This window comes from Gallus gallus (assembly GCF_016699485.2).
Source record: "Gallus gallus isolate bGalGal1 chromosome W unlocalized genomic scaffold, bGalGal1.mat.broiler.GRCg7b W_unloc7, whole genome shotgun sequence".
Taxonomy (NCBI): domain Eukaryota; kingdom Metazoa; phylum Chordata; class Aves; order Galliformes; family Phasianidae; genus Gallus; species Gallus gallus.
In genome coordinates this window covers 1-20,281 of record NW_024095981.1, presented here as the reverse complement: position 1 = coordinate 20,281, position 20,281 = coordinate 1, and the positions used below count along the sequence as shown (strand labels likewise).

Sequence of the window (20,281 nt, the reverse complement as noted above, 5' to 3'; positions counted from 1 at the left end):
TTAAAACAATGTTTTTACGAACGTATTAGTAGCAAGAGGAGGGCCAAGGAGAATCTCCCTTCTTTATTCGACGCGGTGGGGAACATCACCACCGAGGAGGAGGAAAAGGCTGAAGTTCTCAACGCCTTCTTCACTTCTGTCTTTAGCAGTGAGACCAGCTATTCTCAGGGTACTCAGCCCCCTGAGCTGGAAGACGGGGCGGGGAGCAGAATAAACGCCCCTCAATTCCCAGTGCCTTCTTTACTTCTGTCTGTTCTGACTGTTGCACCGGTGCTGGACGTGCCGTTACTATGAGCAACCCAAGGAGAACCAGACAGTATAGATATATATATATGTATGGACTCTGCAAAAACTTTTGTGCGCGCTTTTCCCTTGCTGTGTTTTCCTTCCGCCTGTGATCGACCGAGAAAGAGAACCTGCCCCCCACCCCTGCTTCCAACCAGAATCGTGAAACATTGTCACACTGCGGTGGTAACCATCTCTGCATTCCTGTAACAAATCCTTGCTTTTCTTTTCTGTCTTTTCACTATTGCTTTCGTCATCCCGCCTCCCATCCCCAGGCCTAGCTAACCAAAACTTCTACAATAAACCGGTTGGGCAAATATTTGTCTCCTTTCTGAGTTTTAATCTCACGTTGGGTATACGTATATAACGAACCGTCTTGCTACCGATACTTGGAGCCAGACAGATGCCCACCTCCAAGAAGGGTCTGATGGAGGATCTGGGGAACTACAGGCCTGTCAGCCTAACCTCAGTATCAGGGAAGGTCATGGAGGAGATCACCCGGAGTCAGATCACAGGGCGTGTGCGGGACAACCAGGGGACCGGGCCTAGCCAGCGCGGGTTCCTTAAAGACAGGTCCTGCTTGACCGACCCGATCTCCTTCTATGACCAGGTGACCCGACTAGTGGATGAGGCAAAGGCTGTGGATGTAGTCTACCTAGACTTCAGTGAAGCCTTTGACTCTGTCTCCCACGGTATTCTCCCAGAGAAGATGGCAGCCCATGGCTTGGGCAGGTGTACTCTGCGGGTCAGAACCTGGCTGGATGGCCAGGCCCAGATAGTGGTGGTGAATGGAGTTCAATCCAGCTGGCGGTGGACGCTAGCGGTGTTCCCCAGGGGGTCAGCGTTTGGTCCGGTCCTGATTTATATTTTGATGATGATCTGGACGAGGGGATTGAGCGCACCCTCAGCAAGTTTGCAGGCCACACCATGTTGGGAGGAAGGCTTGATCTGCCTGAGGGTAGGAAGGCCCTACACAGGGATCCGGATAGGCTGGATCGCTGGGCCGAGGCCAATTGCAGGAGCATCTACGAGACCAAACGCCGGGTCCTGCACTTTGGTCACAACAACCCCATGCAACGCAACAGGCTCGGGGCAGAGAGGCTGGAAAGCTGCGCGGAGGAAACGGATCTGGAGGCATTAGTCAACAGCCGCCTGAACATGAGCCAGGAGCGTGCCCAGGGGGCCAAGAAGGCCAACGGCATCCTGGCTTGGATCAGAAATCATGTAGTCAGCAGGACTAGGGAGGTGATCATCCCTCTGTACTCGGCGCTGGTGAGGCCGCTCCTCGAGTACTGCGTCAGCTTTGGGCTCCTCACTACAAGAAAGACGTTGAGGTTCTGGAGCGTGGCCAGAGGAGGGCAACAAAGCTGGTGAAGGGACTGGAGCACAAGACCTATGGGTAGCAGCTGAGGGAACTGGGATTGTTTCGTCCGGAGGAGGGGAGGCTCAGGGGAGAGAGACCTTATCGCCTCTTTACAACTACCCGAAAGGTGCTTGTAGCGTGGTGGGGGTTGGCCGCTTCTCCCACGTAACCAGCGACGGGACAAGAGGTAACGGCCTTGCGCTGCGCCGGGGGGAGCTTCAGGTTGGATATTCGGAAAAACGTAACAAGTTGTCTTATTCCGCTTCTTCAAACGGTTTAATTCAGAGTCATTCACAGCTGCGATCGTCAGTCCCGCAAGCGGATCTACTGCTGACAAATCGAGATTCTCTGAGGAACGGCCGCACAATAATTTCATTTAGCAAGTTTCAAGTATTTAATTTTTAATGCAAATATTTATTAGCATTTTGAAACTCCCCCACTCCAGTAAGCCTTGAATGCAATTGCAATTCAACAAAGACTCAAGCAAAGCCAGAGGCCTAACAAAGCGCGAGAGGTGATTACATGTAAAAGCCTTACGGTGCCTGTAGCTACTCCTCCTTCTGGTTACGGAACAATACTCCTTTTTTTTTTTTTTTTTTTTTTAATGTTTTGTTCATATTAAAAAAAAGAGAAATGGAGAAGGGCAGCTGAGTCTCAAAGACAGCAGAAGCGCAACAATCGCCGACTCAAGTATCACAAAGTCTTTTCCATTTGGGAAAGTTTCCGCGGGAGAAATTATTTCTCTACGTCGCAAAATCCGCGACTGAAAAGAAAGCAGTGGCAAAACTCCGAGATTGCTTAAAAGCAGGCTGACGTGCACCGGTCAGAAATCATGCGGGTGGAGTTTGTTCGGCCTCGCGACGGGGCCATACAACAGACGACAGCTGGAAGCATTCTTCCTACGTTATTCTTCTCTAATTCTACGCCTGCTGCTTGTCGATGCTGCTAGTACGCGATAAAACCCACGCCCTTTTATTTGGAAGCTGGGGGAAGACGGCAAGGCCTCAAACACACAGCACATCCTATATTGTCTTTGGGAGACGGAGACCCACCGTTTTAACTTGCAGAATCATTTCCATCAGTAAGACAAGCGAGACAGAGATGATATCCCCATGCTCCATCTTTATTGTGCAAATGCTGCTCAAAGCTTTTCATTACCCTCCATAGGCACCCACCAAAAACAATTATATGTCAACGGTGGCTAGGCTGACGGGCAACACGTGAAATCCATTCGGTGGCGATCCGTACGCGTGCAGCAACTCCTGCGGTGCAAACATCTTAGCCAGGAGGCCGGCCCAACTGACGGCCACCCAGAATACAGAGACGTGCGCGGTAGTCTGAAGGGGCTGAGGGTGGGTATCTCACAGCCATCCGGAATCCATTGGTCAGGCCCAGGTTAGCAGCACACTTCTCGCCATCAATCATCAAACGGCCAAGAAGCTGGAGAAGGAAATAACGTTACGTAACGGAGCATGCCACAGCACAGTGAAGAGTGGAGAGGGCAGGAAGCCAAGGAAGGCGAGCAGAGAACCAGCCACAGAACGCGGTTAACTAGTTCTTTGCCATTCAAGCGCTGCTCTTCAAATTACTGCCTTTCTGCAACTGACACGTTCCAAGCAAAGCTACAAAGTCCGATTACGCATAATGGGGGGAGGGACAGCTATGGGACTTGCCACTTTTTTTTTCCTTTTCTTCCTAACCCCCTCCCCACCCCCAGCTAGAGAGTAACGGACTACAAATCGGGCACAGAAGCCAGATTGGTCTCGGGATTCCAGCCCCCCATTATATCTTCGGGCAACCTAAGTCTTTCTGGCAGACAAGAAAAACTCGATGTAGGCTTTGTGAGCCCACGCCAAAGCCATGGGACTTGACTTCTGTAGCTGAAAATGAAACATCCAGCACCCCTCAGCCAGCTCTCTCCTTCCTCGCCTCCGACCTGCTCAAAACCCCAAGCCCTCTTCTCCATATTAGAGCCATGACCACTGTCTGGAAACAGCGAGAACAGGCATCGGGCCATACTTCTGAACAGCACTGCATTTTGCACTACAAGTACGTACCCAGAAATGAGCATCGCTTTCTCTCACTTCCCTTAGTCAAAACGCTCAGCTCCGTTACAAGCTAGAGGCAAAAGATTATGGCGTCGGGAAAGCCCAAATAGCCTACTGTGCCTCTTTGCAACATCGAGAGGAAACGAGGCGACGGGACAAAGCCTACTAAATTACATACCACTTACTGGCACCGTTTAGTGTACAGAAAGCTTCCACGGTACTTACAGGTGCGCCACAATCTTCTGCTCCGGATAACCTCACAACGGCCTTCTGGGGAGCGGCTAGGAAAAAGCGTAGGAGCTTGCGGTGAAATATCATGGAACGCAAGGCACTGGAGGAAGAGGACACGCTTAAAACGGGATTGGCTTCGGAGAAAGGCAATAGCTGAAGCAGATCGCTACGTCCCACTGAACGCGTATCCCAAACGCAAGACAAAACAGCAATTCTTCCTAAGTGATCTTTGAATTGGCAAAGCCCTCTCCCTTCTATGCACAAACCATGTTTTCACAGGCTCCTGCTGCTACGAGCACAGAGCGATTTTAAACCCAAACAAAACCACCTCCATTTGCGCTTATTTCACTCTCATATTAAGACCCTGCTTAACCACTCAAGCGGCAAACGGTGGCTCACCATCCTTCAGTTATGGCCAAATATCGCCTTCCTATCCTACTTTTGACCAAGGCATTTTCAAAGAACCTGGGGTTATCCCGAAAGGAGGCCGTGTTAACTCTCCATCCTCAAGAACACCGCGGACTCCGGTGAAAGAACATTTTGGATTAGCGCGGTGAGGCTGGCATCAGACACTTCCAAATCGAGGCAAAGGTTATCGCCTTCGACACGTGAATACCACCGACCTGTAGGACACGGTCAACTAATTCTAATGGAACTAGCACGACTAGCAGCGACAAAGGGATTGATATCGCGCGCGACAAGCGTCCGCGGCTGCCACCAAGCGCTTCAGCGTCACAGGCCCGCCTCTACACACGCGCACACAACCACACGGTGGCGCTGGGAAGCCAGGCGAGCCAGACGGCACCAGCGACCCAGTATGCGCCACGGCAGCCCCGAGGCACCGAAGCAGCGCGGGGTTTTAGAGGAGGCGCTGTAGTAGCGAGCATCACCAGCCAGAAAGGCCCGTCCGCCCGCCCCGCCCCGCGGCAAGGTCGCCGCTCGCCCCGCCGCACTCGCCGGCACCGCAACGGGCGCTCGTTCCAGAGGGCCTGCGAGCGCGCTAGCGTGGGGGAGGGGTGGGACGGGAGGGCAAGGGAAGAATCGCGCGACGCACGACAAAGCCGCGGCTACCTCCTCGTCCACAACGGCTCCTCCTCGCGGATAACGTTGGCGGAGAACTCCTGGCGGGCGACTTTTCCCAAGAGAGCGGCGCCACCGCGCCAGGCGGCCGGCGACCTAACGATCCCGCCGGCCATGACGGCGCCCGCTCGCTACAACACTCCCTCAGCCCCAAACCTCCCCGCTCGGCTCGGCTCGGCTCGGCTCGGCTCCGCTCGGCTCGCCTCGGCTCGGCACGGCTCGGCCCTCGTCGGCGCTCATTGGGCCGACAGAGCCGTGCCGGCCGTTCTCGCGCCTCGGTTGGCTGTCTCGCCTGCCCTTTAAGCTTGTCCCCGCCCTGTAGGCGGCTCCGCTCCCGTCGGCCGGTGCTTATCGGGGCTCAGGGACTTAGGCGCTGGGGGCTTTTTGGTGCCGATCCCTCCCGTCAAATGACCGTCAAATGTTGGCGGGGCAGGCCAGGAGTTTGCCATCTTTGGATGAAGGACGGGCAACTCGGGGAGAGTGCCAGGATGTTGCTAGCATGCGCAGGGAGAAAATTCGACAAGCCAAAGCCCAGCAAGACCTTAATCTGGCCGCCATTGTTCGAGATGATTAAAACAATGTTTTTACGAACGTATTAGTAGCAAGAGGAGGGCCAAGGAGAATCTCCCTTCTTTATTCGACGCGGTGGGGAACATCACCACCGAGGAGGAGGAGGAAAAGGCTGAAGTTCTCAACGCCTTCTTCACTTCTGTCTTTAGCAGTGAGACCAGCTATTCTCAGGGTACTCAGCCCCCTGAGCTGGAAGACGGGGCCGGGGAGCAGAATAAACGCCCCTCAATTCCCAGTGCCTTCTTTACTTCTGTCTGTTCTGACTGTTGCACCGGTGCTGGACGTGCCGTTACTATGAGCAACCCAAGGAGAACCAGACAGTATAGATATATATATGTATGGACTCTGCAAAAACTTTTGTGCGCGCTTTTCCCTTGCTGTGTTTTCCTTCCGCCTGTGATCGACCGAGAAAGAGAACCTGCCCCCCCACCCCTGCTTCCAACCAGAATCGTGAAACATTGTCACACTGCGGTGGTAACCATCTCTGCATTCCTGTAACAAATCCTTGCTTTTCTTTTCTGTCTTTTCACTATTGCTTTCGTCATCCCGCCTCCCATCCCCAGGCCTAGCTAACCAAAACTTTCTACAATAAACCGGTTGGGCAAATATTTGTCTCCTTTCTGAGTTTTAATCTCACGTTGGGTATACGTATATAACGAACCGTCTTGCTACCGATACTTGGAGCCAGACAGATGCCCACCTCCAAGAAGGGTTGATGGAGGATCTGGGGAACTACAGGCCTGTCAGCCTAACCTCAGTATCAGGGAAGGTCATGGAGGAGATCACCCGGAGTCAGATCACAGGGCGTGTGCGGGACAACCAGGGGACCGGGCCTAGCCAGCGCGGGTTCCTTAAAGACAGGTCCTGCTTGACCGACCCGATCTCCTTCTATGACCAGGTGACCCGACTAGTGGATGAGGCAAAGGCTGTGGATGTAGTCTACCTAGACTTCAGTGAAGCCTTTGACTCTGTCTCCCACGGTATTCTCCCAGAGAAGATGGCAGCCCATGGCTTGGGCAGGTGTACTCTGCCGGGTCAGAACCTGGCTGGATGGCCAGCCCAGATAGTGGTGGTGAATGGAGTTCAATCCAGCTGGCGGTGGACGCTAGCGGTGTTCCCCAGGGGGTCAGCGTTTGGTCCGGTCCTGATTTATATTTGATTGATGATCTGGACGAGGGGATTGAGCGCACCCTCAGCAAGTTTGCAGGCCACACCATGTTGGGAGGAAGGCTTGATCTGCCTGAGGGTAGGAAGGCCCTACACAGGGATCCGGATAGGCTGGATCGCTGGGCCGAGGCCAATTGCAGGAGCATCTACGAGACCAAACGCCGGGTCCTGCACTTTGGTCACAACAACCCCATGCAACGCAACAGGCTCGGGGCAGAGAGGCTGGAAAGCTGCGCGGAGGAAACGGATCTGGAGGCATTAGTCAACAGCCACCTGAACATGAGCCAGAGCGTGCCCAGGGGCCAAGAAGGCCAACGGCATCCTGGCTTGGATCAGAAATCATGTAGTCAGCAGGACTAGGGAGGTGATCATCCCTCTGTACTCGGCGCTGGTGAGGCCGCTCCTCGAGTACTGCGTTCAGCTTTGGGCTCCTCACTACAAGAAAGACGTTGAGGCTCTGGAGCGTGGCCAGAGGAGGGCAACAAAGCTGGTGAAGGGACTGGAGCACAAGACCTATGGGTAGCGGTTGAGGGAACTGGGATTGTTTCGTCCAGAGGAGGGGAGGCTCAGGGGAGAGAGACCTTATCGCCTCTTTACAACTACCCGAAAGGTGGTTGTAGCGTGGTGGGGGTTGGCCGCTTCTCCCACGTAACCAGCGACGGGACAAGAGGTAACGGCCTTAAGCTGCGCCGGGGGGAGCTTCAGGTTGGATATTCAGGAAAAACGTAACAAGTTGTCTTATTCCGCTTCTTCAAACGGTTTAATTCAGAGTCATTCACAGCTGCGATCGTCAGTCCCGCAAGCGGATCTACTGCTGACAAATCGAGATTCTCTGAGGAACGGCCGCACAATAATTTCATTTAGCAAGTTTCAAGTATTTAATTTTTAATGCAAATATTTATTAGCATTTTGAAACTCCCCCACTCCAGTAAGCCTTGAATGCAATTGCAATTCAACAAAGACTCAAGCAAAGCCAGAGGCCTAACAAAGCGCGAGAGGTGATTACATGTAAAAGCCTTACGGTGCCTGTAGCTACCCTCCTTCTGGTTACGGAACAATACTCTTTTTTTTTTTTTTTTTTTTTAATGTTTTGTTCATATTAAAAAAAGAGAAATGGAGAAGGGCAGCTGAGTCTCAAAGACAGCAGAAGCGCAACAATCGCCGACTCAAGTATCACAAAGTCTTTTCCATTTGGGAAAGTTTCCGCGGGAGAAATTATTCTCTACGTCGCAAAATCCGCGACTGAAAAGAAAGCAGTGGCAAAACTCCGAGATTGCTTAAAAGCAGGCTGACGTGCACCGGTCAGAAATCATGCGGGTGGAGTTTGTTCGGCCTCGCGACGGGGCCATACAACAGACGACAGCTGGAAGCATTCTTCCTACGTTATTCTTCTCTAATTCTACGCCTGCTGCTTGTCGATGCTGCTAGTACGCGATAAAACCCACGCCCTTTATTTGGAAGCTGGGGGAAGACGGCAAGGCCTCAAACACACAGCACATCCTATATTGTCTTTGGGAGACGGAGACCCACCGTTTTAACTTGCAGAATCATTCCATCAGTAAGACAAGCGAGACAGAGATGATATCCCCATGCTCCATCTTTATTGTGCAAATGCTGCTCAAAGCTTTTCATTACCCTCCATAGGCACCCACCAAAAACAATTATATGTCAACGGTGGCTAGGCTGACGGGCAACACGTGAAATCCATTCGGTGGCGATCCGTACGCGTGCAGCAACTCCTGCGGTGCAAACATCTTAGCCAGGAGGCTGGCCCAACTGACGGCCACCCAGAATACAGAGACGTGCGCGGTAGTCTGAAGGGGCTGAGGGTGGGTATCTCACAGCCATCCGGAATCCATTGGTCAGGCCAGGTTAGCAGCACACTTCTCGCCATCAATCATCAAACGGCCAAGAAGCTGGAGAAGGAAATAACGTTACGTAACGGAGCATGCCACAGCACAGTGAAGAGTGGAGAGGGCAGGAAGCCAAGGAAGGCGAGCAGAGAACCAGCCACAGAACGCGGTTAACTAGTTCTTTGCCATTCAAGCGCTGCTCTTCAAATTACTGCCTTTCTGCAACTGACACGTTCCAAGCAAAGCTACAAAGTCCGATTACGCATAATGGGGGGAGGGACAGCTATGGGACTTGCCATCTTTTTTTTTCCTTTTCTTCCTAACCCCCTCCCCACCCCCAGCTAGAGAGTAACGGACTACAAATCGGGCACAGAAGCCAGATTGGTCTCGGGATTCCAGCCCCCCATTATATCTTCGGGCAACCTAAGTCTTTCTGGCAGACAAGAAAAACTCGATGTAGGCTTTGTGAGCCCACGCCAAAGCCATGGGACTTGACTTCTGTAGCTGAAAATGAAACATCCAGCACCCCTCAGCCAGCTCTCTCCTTCCTCGCCTCCGACCTGCTCAAAACCCCAAGCCCTCTTCTCCATATTAGAGCCATGACCACTGTCTGGAAACAGCGAGAACAGGCATCGGGCCATACTTCTGAACAGCACTGCATTTTGCACTACAAGTACGTACCCAGAAATGAGCATCGCTTTCTCTCACTTCCCTTAGTCAAAACGCTCAGCTCCGTTACAAGCTAGAGGCAAAAGATTATGGCGTCGGGAAAGCCCAAATAGCCTACTGTGCCTCTTTGCAACATCGAGAGGAAACGAGGCGACGGGACAAAGCCTACTAAATTACATACCACTTACTGGCACCGTTTAGTGTACAGAAAGCTTCCACGGTACTTACAGGTGCGCCACAATCTTCTGCTCCGGATAACCTCACAACGGCCTTCTGGGGAGCGGCTAGGAAAAAAGCGTAGGAGCTTGCGGTGAAATATCATGGAACGCAAGGCACTGGAGGAAGAGGACACGCTTAAAACGGGATTGGCTTCGGAGAAAGGCAATAGCTGAAGCAGATCGCTACGCCCCACTGAACGCGTATCCCAAACGCAAGACAAAACAGCAATTCTTCCTAAGTGATCTTTGAATTGGCAAAGCCCTCTCCCTTCTATGCACAAAACCATGTTTTCACAGGCTCCTGCTGCTACGAGCACAGAGCGATTTTAAACCCAAACAAAAGCACCTCCATTTGCGCTTATTTCACTCTCATATTAAGACCCTGCTTAACCACTCAAGCGGCAAACGGTGGCTCACCATCCTTCAGTTATGGCCAAATATCGCCTTCCTATCCTACTTTTGACCAAGGCATTTTCAAAGAACCTGGGGTTATCCCGAAGGAGGCCGTGTTAACTCTCCATCCTCAAGAACACCGCGGACTCCGGTGAAAGAACATTTTGGATTAGCGCGGTGAGGCTGGCATCAGACACTTCCAAATCGAGGCAAAGGTTATCGCCTTCGACACGTGAATACCACCGACCTGTAGGACACGGTCAACTAATTCTAATGGAACTAGCACGACTAGCAGCGACAAAGGGATTGATATCGCGCGCGACAAGCGTCCGCGGCTGCCACCAAGCGCTTCAGCGTCACAGGCCCGCCTCTACACACGCGCACACAACCACACGGTGGCGCTGGGAAGCCAGGCGAGCCAGACGGCACCAGCGACCCAGTATGCGCCACGGCAGCCCCGAGGCACCGAAGCAGCGCGGGGTTTTAGAGGAGGCGCTGTAGTAGCGAGCATCACCAGCCAGAAAGGCCCGTCCGCCCGCCCCGCCCCGCGGCAAGGTCGCCGCTCGCCCCGCCGCACTCGCCGGCACCGCAACGGGCGCTCGTTCCAGAGGGCCTGCGAGCGCGCTAGCGTGGGGGAGGGGTGGGACGGGAGGGCAAGGGAAGAATCGCGCGACGCACGACAAAGCCGCGGCTACCTCCTCGTCCACAACGGCTCCTCCTCGCGGATAACGTTGGCGGAGAACTCCTGGCGGGCGACTTTTCCCAAGAGAGCGGCGCCACCGCGCCAGGCGGCCGGCGACCTAACGATCCCGCCGGCCATGACGGCGCCCGCTCGCTACAACACTCCCTCAGCCCCAAACCTCCCCCGCACGGCTCGGCTCGGCTCGGCTCGGCTCTCGCTCGGCTCGCCTCGGCTCGGCACGGCTCGGCCCTCGTCGGCGCTCATTGGGCCGACAGAGCCGTGCCGGCCGTTCTCGCGCCTCGGTTGGCTGTCTCGCCTGCCCTTTAAGCTTGTCCCCGCCCTGTAGGCGGCTCCGCTCCCGTCGGCCCGGTGCTTATCGGGGCTCAGGGACTTAGGCGCTGGGGGCTTTTTGGTGCCGATCCCTCCCGTCAAATGACCGTCAAATGTTGGCGGGCAGGCCAGGAGTTTGCCATCTTTGGATGAAGGACGGGCAACTCGGGGAGAGTGCCAGGATGTTGCTAGCATGCGCAGGGAGAAAATTCGACAAGCCAAAGCCCAGCAAGACCTTAATATGGCCGCCATTGTTCGAGATGATTAAAACAATGTTTTTACGAACGTATTAGTAGCAAGAGGAGGGCCAAGGAGAATCTCCCTTCTTTATTCGACGCGGTGGGGAACATCACCATCGAGGAGGAGGAAAAGGCTGAAGTTCTCAACGCCTTCTTCACTTCTGCTTTAGCAGTGAGACCAGCTATTCTCAGGGTACTCAGCCCCCTGAGCTGGAAGACGGGGCCGGGGAGCAGAATAAACGCCCCTCAATTCCCAGTGCCTTCTTTACTTCTGTCTGTTCTGACTGTTGCACCGGTGCTGGACGTGCCGTTACTATGAGCAACCCAAGGAGAACCAGACAGTATAGATATATATATATGTATGGACTCTGCAAAAACTTTGCGCGCGCTTTTCCCTTGCTGTGTTTTCCTTCCGCCTGTGATCGACCGAGAAAGAGAACCTGCCCCCCACCCTGCTTCCAACCAGAATCGTGAAACATTGTCACACTGCGGTGGTAACCATCTCTGCATTCCTGTAACAAATCCTTGCTTTTCTTTTCTGTCTTTTCACTATTGCTTTCGTCATCCGCCTCCCATCCCCAGGCCTAGCTAACCAAAACGTTTTACAATAAACCGGTTGGGCAAATATTTGTCTCCTTTCTGAGTTTTAATCTCACGTTGGGTATACGTATATAACGAACCGTCTTGCTACCGATACTTGGAGCCAGACAGATGCCCACCTCCAAGAAGGGTCTGATGGAGGATCGGGGAACTACAGGCCTGTCAGCCTGACCTCAGTATCAGGGAAGGTCATGGAGGAGATCACCGGAGTCAGATCACAGGGCGTGTGCGGGACAACCAGGGGACCGGGCCTAGCCAGCGCGGGTTCCTTAAAGACAGGTCCTGCTTGACCGACCCGATCTCCTTCTATGACCAGGTGACCCGACTAGTGGATGAGGCAAAGGCTGTGGATGTAGTCTACCTAGACTTCAGTGAAGCCTTTGACTCTGTCTCCCACGGTATTCTCCCAGAGAAGATGGCAGCCCATGGCTTGGGCAGGTGTACTCTGCCGGGTCAGAACCTGGCTGGATGGCCAGGCCCAGATAGTGGTGGTGAATGGAGTTCAATCCAGCTGGCGGTGGACGCTAGCGGTGTTCCCCAGGGGGTCAGCGTTTGGTCCGGTCCTGATTTATATTTGAATGATGATCTGGACGAGGGGATTGAGCGCACCCTCAGCAAGTTTGCAGGCCACACCATGTTGGGAGGAAGGCTTGATCTGCCTGAGGGTAGGAAGGCCCTACACAGGGATCCGGATAGGCTGGATCGCTGGGCCGAGGCCAATTGCAGGAGCATCTACGAGACCAACGCCGGGTCCTGCACTTTGGTCACAACAACCCCATGCAACGCAACAGGCTCGGGGCAGAGAGGCTGGAAAGCTGCGCGGAAGGAAACGGATCTGGGGCATTAGTCAACAGCCGCCTGAACATGAGCCAGGAGCGTGCCCAGGGGGCCAAGAAGGCCAACGGCATCCTGGCTTGGATCAGAAATCACGTAGTCAGCAGGACTAGGGAGGTGATCATCCCTCTGTACTCGGCGCTGGTGAGGCCGCTCCTCGAGTACTGCGTTCAGCTTTGGGCTCCTCACTACAAGAAAGACGTTGAGGTTCTGGAGCGTGGCCAGAGGAGGGCAACAAAGCTGGTGAAGGGACTGGAGCACAAGACCTATGGGTAGCAGCTGAGGGAACTGGGATTGTTTCGTCCGGAGGAGGGGAGGCTCAGGGGAGAGAGACCTTATCGCCTCTTTACAACTACCCGAAAGGTGGTTGTAGCGTGGTGGGGGTTGGCCGCTTCTCCCACGTAACCAGCGACGGGACAAGAGGTAACGGCCTTGCGCTTGCGCCGGGGGGGAGCTTCAGGTTGGATATCAGAAAAACGTAACAAGTTGTCTTATTCCGCTTCTTCAAACGGTTTAATTCAGAGTCATTCACAGCTGCGATCGTCAGTCCCGCAAGCGGATCTACTGCTGACAAATCGAGATTCTCTGAGGAACGGCCACACAATAATTTCATTTAGCAAGTTTCAAGTATTTAATTTTTAATGCAAATATTTATTAGCATTTTGAAACTCCCCCACTCCAGTAAGCCTTGAATGCAATGCAATTCAACAAAGACTCAAGCAAAGCCAGAGGCCTAACAAAGCGCGAGAGGTGATTACATGTAAAAGCCTTACGGTGCCTGTAGCTACTCCTCCTTCTGGTTATGGAACAATACTTCTTTTTTTTTTTTTTTTTTTTTAATGTTTTGTTCATATTAAAAAAAGAGAAATGGAGAAGGGCAGCTGAGTCTCAAAGACAGCAGAAGCGCAACAATCGCCGACTCAAGTATCACAAAGTCTTTTCCATTTGGGAAAGTTTCCGCGGGAGAAATTATTTCTCTACGTCGCAAAATCCGCGACTGAAAAGAAAGCAGTGGCAAAAACTCCGAGATTGCTTAAAAAGCAGGCTGACGTGCACCGGTCAGAAATCATGCGGGTGGAGTTTTTCGGCCTCGCGACGGGGCCATACAACAGACGACAGCTGGAAGCATTCTTCCTACTTATTCTTCTCTAATTCTACGCCTGCTGCTTGTCGATGCTGCTAGTACGCGATAAAACCCACGCCCTTTTATTTGGAAGCTGGGGGAAGACGGCAAGGCCTCAAACACACAGCACATCCTATATTGTCTTTGGAGACGGAGACCCACCGTTTTAACTTGCAGAATCATTTCATCAGTAAGACAAGCGAGACAGAGATGATATCCCCATGCTCCATCTTATTGTGCAAATGCTGCTCAAAGCTTTTCATTACCCTCCATAGGCACCCACCAAAAACAATTACATGTCAACGGTGGCTAGGCTGACGGGCAACACGTGAAATCCATTCGGTGGCGATCCGTACGCGTGCAGCAACTCCTGCGGTGCAAACATCTTAGCCAGGAGGCTGGCCCAACTGACGGCCACCCAGAATACAGAGACGTGCGCGGTAGTCTGAAGGGCTGAGGGTGGGTATCTCACAGCCATCCGGAATCCATTGGTCAGCCCAGGCTAGCAGCACACTTCTCGCCATCAATCATCAAACGGCCAAGAAGCTGGAGAAGGAAATAACGTTACGTAACGGAGCATGCCACAACACAGTGAAGAGTGGAGAGGGCAGGAAGCCAAGGAAGGCGAGCAGAGAACCAGCCACAGAACGCGGTTAACTAGTTCTTTGCCATTCAAGCGCCGCTCTTCAAATTACTGCTTTCTGCAACTGACACGTTCCAAGCAAAGCTACAAAGACCGATTACGCATAATGGGGGGAGGGACAGCTATGGGACTTGCCATCTTTTTTTTCCTTTTCTCCTAACCCCCTCCCCACCCCCAGCTAGAGAGTAACGGACTACAAATCGGGCACAGAAGCCAGATTGGTCTCGGATTCCAGCCCCCCATTATATCTTCGGGCAACCTAAGTCTTTCTGGCAGACAAAGAAAAACTCGTGTAGGCTTTGTGAGCCCACGCCAAAGCCATGGGACTTGACTTCTGTAGCTGAAAATGAAACATCCAGCACCCCTCAGCCAGCTCTCCCTTCCTCGCCTCCGACCTGCTCAAAACCCCAAGCCCTCTTCTCCATATTAGAGCCAGGACCACTGTCTGGAAACAGCGAGAACAGGCATCGGGCCATACTTCTGAACAGCACTGCATTTTGCACTCAAGTACGTACCCAGAAATGAGCATCGCTTTCTCTCACTTCCTTAGTCAAAACGCTCAGCTCCGTTACAAGCTAGAGGCAAAAGATTATGGCGTCGGGAAAGCCCAAATAGCCTACTGTGCCTCTTTGCAACATCGAGAGGAAACGAGGCGACGGGACAAAGCCTACTAAATTACATACCACTTACTGGCACCGTTTAGTGTACAGAAAGCTTCCACGGTACTTACAGGTGCGCCACAATCTTCTGCTCCGGATAAACTCACAACGGCCTTCTGGGGAGCGGCTAGGAAAAAAGTAGGAGCTTGCGGTGAAATATCATGGAACGCAAGGCACTGGAGGAAGAGGACACGCTTAAAACGGGATTGGCTTCGGAGAAAGGCAATAGCTGAAGCAGATCGCTACGTCCCACTGAACGCGTATCCCAAACGCAAGACAAAACAGCAATCTTCCTAAGTGATCTTTGAATTGGCAAAGCCCTCTCCCTTCTATGCACAAACCATGTTTTCACAGGCTCCTGCTGCTACGAGCACAGAGCGATTTTAAACCCAAACAAAACCACCTCCATTTGCGCTTATTTCACTCTCATATTAAGACCCTGCTTAACCACTCAAGCGGCAAACGGTGGCTCACCATCCTTCAGTTATGGCCAAATATCGCCTTCCTATCCTACTTTTGACCAAGGCATTTTCAAAGAACCTGGGGTTATCCGAAAGGAGGCCGTGTTAACTCTCCATCCTCAAGAACACCGCGGACTCCGGTGAAAGAACATTTTGGATTAGCGCGGTGAGGCTGGCATCAGACACTTCCAAATCGAGGCAAAGGTTATCGCCTTCGACACGTGAATACCACCGACCTGTAGGACACGGTCAACTAATTCTAATGGAACTAGCACGACTAGCAGCGACAAAGGGATTGATATCGCGCGCGACAAGCGTCCGCGGCTGCCACCAAGCGCTTCAGCGTCACAGGCCCGCCTCTACACACGCGCACACAACCACACGGTGGCGCTGGGAAGCCAGGCGAGCCAGACGGCACCAGCGACCCAGTATGCGCCACGGCAGCCCCGAGGCACCGAAGCAGCGCGGGGTTTTAGAGGAGGCGCTGTAGTAGCGAGCATCACCAGCCAGAAAGGCCCGTCCGCCCGCCCCGCCCCGCGGCAAGGTCGCCGCTCGCCCCGCCGCACTCGCCGGCACCGCAACGGGCGCTCGTTCCAGAGGGCCTGCGAGCGCGCTAGGGTGGGGGAGGGGTGGGACGGGAGGGCAAGGGAAGAATCGCGCGACGCACGACAAAGCCGCGGCTACCTCCTCGTCCACAACGGCTCCTCCTCGCGGATAACGTTGGCGGAGAACTCCTGGCGGGCGACTTTTCCCAAGAGAGCGGCGCCACCGCGCCAGGCGGCCGGCGACCTAACGATCCCGCCGGCCATGACGGCGCCCGCTCGCTACAACACTCCCTCAGCCCCAAACCTCCCCCGCTCGGCTCGGCTCGGCTCGGCTCGGCTCCGCTCGGCTCGCCTCGGCTCGCACGGCTCGGCCCTCGTCGGCGCTCATTGGGCCGACAGAGCGTGCCGGCCGTTCTCGCGCCTCGGTTGGCTGTCTCGCCTGCCCTTTAAGCTTGTCCCCGCCCTGTAGGCGGCTCCGCTCCCGTCGGCCCGGTGCTTATCGGGGCTCAGGGACTTAGGCGCTGGGGCTTTTTGGTGCCGATCCCTCCCGTCAAATGACCGTCAAATGTTGGCGGGGCAGGCCAGGAGTTTGCCATCTTTGATGAAGGACGGGCAACTCGGGGAGAGTGCCAGGATGTTGCTAGCATGCGCAGGAGAAAATTCGACAAGCCAAAGCCCAGCAAGACCTTAATATGGCCGCCATTGTTCGAGATGATTAAAACAATGTTTTTACGAACGTATATTAGTAGCAAGAGGAGGGCCAAGGAGAATCTCCCTTCTTTATTCGACGCGGTGGGGAACATCACCACGAGGAGGAGGAAAAGGCTGAAGTTCTCAACGCCTTCTTCACTTCTGGCTTTAGCAGTGAGACCAGCTATTCTCAGGGTACTCAGCCCCCTGAGCTGGAAGACGGGGCGGGGGAGCAGAATAAACGCCCCTCAATTCCCAGTGCCTTCTTTACTTCTGTCTGTTCTGACTGTTGCACCTGTGCTGGGACGTGCCGTTACTATGAGCAACCAAGGAGAACCAGGACAGTATAGATATATATATATGTATGGACTCTGCAAAAACTTTTGCGCGCGCTTTTCCCTTGCTGTGTTTTCCTTCCGCCTGTGATCGACCGAGAAAGAGAACCCGCCCCCCCACCCCTGCTTCCAACCGGAATCGTGAAACATTGTCACACTGCGGTGGTAACCATCTCTGCATTCCTGTAACAAATCCTTGCTTTCTTTTCTGTCTTTTCACTATTGCTTTCGTCATCCCGCCTCCCATCCCCAGGCCTAGCTAACCAAAACGTTTACAATAAACCGGTTGGGCAAATATTTGTCTCCTTTCTGAGTTTTAATCTCACGTTGGCTATACGTATATAACGAACCGTCTTGCTACCGATACTTGGAGCCAGACAGATGCCCACCTCCAAGAAGGGTCTGATGGAGGATCTGGGGAACTACAGGCCTGTCAGCCTAACCTCAGTATCAGGGAAGGTCATGGAGGAGATCACCCGGAGTGAGATCACAGGGCGTGTGCGGGACAACCAGGGGACCGGGCCTAGCCAGCGCGGGTTCCTAAAGACAGGTCCTGCTTGACCGACCCGATCTCCTTCTATGACCAGGTGACCGACTAGTGGATGAGGCAAAGGCTGTGGATGTAGTCTACCTAGACTTCAGTGAAGCCTTTGACTCTGTCTCCCACGGTATTCTCCCAGAGAAGGTGGCAGCCCATGGCTTGGGCAGGTGTACTCTGCTGGGTCAAAACCTGGCTGGATGGCCAGGCCCAGATAGTGGTGGTGAATGGAGTTCAATCCAGCTGGCGGTGGACGCTAGCGGTGTTCCCCAGGGGGTCAGCGTTTGGGCCGTCCTGTTTATATTTTGAATGATGATCTGGACGAGGGGATTGAGCGCACCCTCAGCAGTTTGCAGGCCACACCATGTTGGGAGGAAGGCTTGATCTGCCTGAGGGTAGGAAGGCCCTACACAGGGATCCGGATAGGCTGGATCGCTGGGCCGAGGCCAATTGCAGGAGCATCTACGAGACCAAACGCCGGGTCCTGCACTTTGGTCACAACAACCCCATGCAACGCAACAGGCTCGGGGCAGAGAGGCTGGAAAGCTGCGCGGAGAAACGGATCTGGAGGCATTAGTCAACAGCCGCCTGAACATGAGCCAGGAGCGTGCCCAGGGGGCCAAGAAGGCAACGGCATCCTGGCTTGGATCAGAAATCATGTAGTCAGCAGGACGAGGGAGGTGATCATCCCTCTGTACTCGGCGCTGGTGAGGCCGCGCTCCTCGAGTACTGCGTTCAGCTTTGGGCCCCTCACTACAAGAAAGACGTTGAGGCTCTGGAGCGTGGCCAGAGGAGGGCAACAAAGCTGGTGAAGGGACTGGAGCACAAGACCTATGGGTAGCACTGAGGGAACTGGGATTGTTTCGTCTGGAGGAGGGGAGGCTCAGGGGAGAGAGACCTTATCGCCTCTTTACAACTACCCGAAAGGTGGTTGTAGCGTGGTGGGGTTGGCCGCTTCTCCCACGTAACCAGCGACGGGACAAGAGGTAACGGCCTTACGCTGCGCCGGGGGAGCTTCAGGTTGGATATCAGAAAAACGTAACAAGTTGTCTTATTCCGCTTTTCAAACGGTTTAATTCAGAGTCATTCACAGCTGCGATCGTCAGTCCCGCAAGCGGATCTACTGCTGACAATCGAGATTCTCTGAGGAACGGCCGCACAATAATTTCATTTAGCAAGTTTCAAGTATTTAATTTTTAATGCAAATATTTATTAGCATTTGAAACTCCCCCACTCCAGTAAGCCTTGAATGCAATTGCAATTCAACAAAGACTCAAGTAAAGCCAGAGGCCTAAAAAGCGCGAGAGGTGATTACATGTAAAAGCCTTACGGTGCCTGTAGCTAATCCTCCTTCTGGTTATGGAAACAATACGGCCTTTGTTTTTTGTTTTTTTTTTTTTTAAGTTTTGTGCATATTAAAAAAAGAGAAAAGGGAGAAGGGCAGCCGAGTCTCAAAGACAGCAGAAGCGCAACAATCGCCGACTCAAGTATCACAAGTCTTTTCCATTTGGGAAAGTTTCCGCGGAGAAATTATTTCTCTACGTCGCAAAATCCGCGACTGAAAGAAAGCAGTGGCAAAACTCCGAGTTTGCTTAAAAAGCAGGCTGACGTTGCACCGGTCAGAAATCATGCAGGTGGGAGTTGTTCGGCTCGCGATACGGGGCCATACAACAGACGATAGCTGGAAGCATTTCTCCGTTTTCTTCTCTAATTCTACGCCTGCTCTTGTCGATGCTGCTAGTACCCGCGAGAAAAACCCACGCCCTTTTATTTGGAAGCTGGGGGAAGACGGCAAGGCCTCAAACAACAGCACATCCTATATTATCTGGGGAGACGGAGACCACGTTTTAACTTGCAGAATCATTCTCCATCAGGAAGACAAAGCGAGACAGAGATGATATCCCCATGCTCCATCTTATTGTGCAAATGCTGCTCAAAGCTTTTCATTACCTCCATAGGCACCCACCAAAAACAATTATATGTCAAGGTGGCTAGGCTGACGGGCAACACGTGAAATCATTCGGTGGCGATCGTACGCGTGCAGCAACTCATGCGGTGCAAACATCTTAGCCAGGAGGCCGGCCCAACTGACGGCCACCCAGAATACAGAGCCGTGCGCGGTAGTCTGAAGGGACTGAGGGGTGGGTATCTCACAGCCATCCGAATCCCATTTGTCAGGCCCAGGTTAGCAGCACACTTCTCGCCAACAATCATCAAAACGGCCAAGAAGCTGGAGAAGGAAATAACGTTACGACGTAGCATGCCACAGCACAATGAAGAGTGGAGAGGGCAGATAGCCAAGGAAGGCGAGCAGAGAACCAGCCAACAGAACGCGTTAACTAGTTCTTTGCCATCAAGCGCTGTCTCAAATTACTGCCTTTCTGCAACTGACACGTTCCAAGCAAAGCTACAAAGTCCGATTACGCATAATGGGGGGAGGGACAGCTATGGGACTTGCCATCTTTTTTTTTCCTTTTTTCCAACCCCTCCCCACCCAGCTAGAGAGTAAACGGACTACAAATCGGGCAAGAAGCCAGATGGTCTCGGGATTCCAGCCCCCCATTATCTCGGGCAAACCTAAAGTCTTTTCTGGCAGACAAGAAAAACTCGTGTAGGCTTTGTGAGCCACGCCAAAGCCATGGGACTTGACTTCTGTAGCTGAAAATGAAACATCCAGAACCAATCAGCAGCTCTCTCCTTCCTCGCCTCCGACCTGCTCAAAACC

At 53.3% G+C, this 20,281-nt stretch overlaps 1 protein-coding gene and 1 pseudogene across 1 annotated transcript; both read right to left on the bottom strand.

Annotated features, from left to right (window-relative positions):
* Nucleotides 1-2,750: 2,750 nt before the first annotated feature.
* On the bottom strand, nt 2,751-5,142 carry LOC121108844 (histidine triad nucleotide-binding protein 1-like). Its single transcript, XM_040656981.2, has 3 exons — nt 4,999-5,142; nt 3,922-4,027; nt 2,751-3,088 (listed from the first exon to the last, which is right to left on the bottom strand). Exons 1-3 carry the CDS (start codon nt 5,121-5,123, stop codon nt 2,927-2,929), a joined length of 393 nt encoding a protein of 130 aa, XP_040512915.1. The 5' UTR covers nt 5,124-5,142; the 3' UTR covers nt 2,751-2,926.
* A 2,479-nt stretch (nt 5,143-7,621) lies between these two features.
* Nucleotides 7,622-10,716, bottom strand: LOC121106478 (annotated as a pseudogene).
* Between the last annotated feature and the right edge of the window lie 9,565 nt (nt 10,717-20,281).

Bases quoted from the DNA above. Each gene is read 5' to 3' on its own strand.
- LOC121108844 (XM_040656981.2), bottom strand. From the start codon at position 5,123: ATGGCCGGCGGGATCGTTAGGTCGCCGGCCGCCTGGCGCGGTGGCGCC. The intron at 4,028-4,998 runs GTAGCCGCGGCT...CTCTTCCTCCAG, and splicing joins GAGCCGTTGTGGACGAGGAG to TGCCTTGCGTTCCATGATAT. The intron at 3,089-3,921 runs GTAAGTACCGTG...TTCCTTCTCCAG, and splicing joins CAGAAGATTGTGGCGCACCT to CTTCTTGGCCGTTTGATGAT.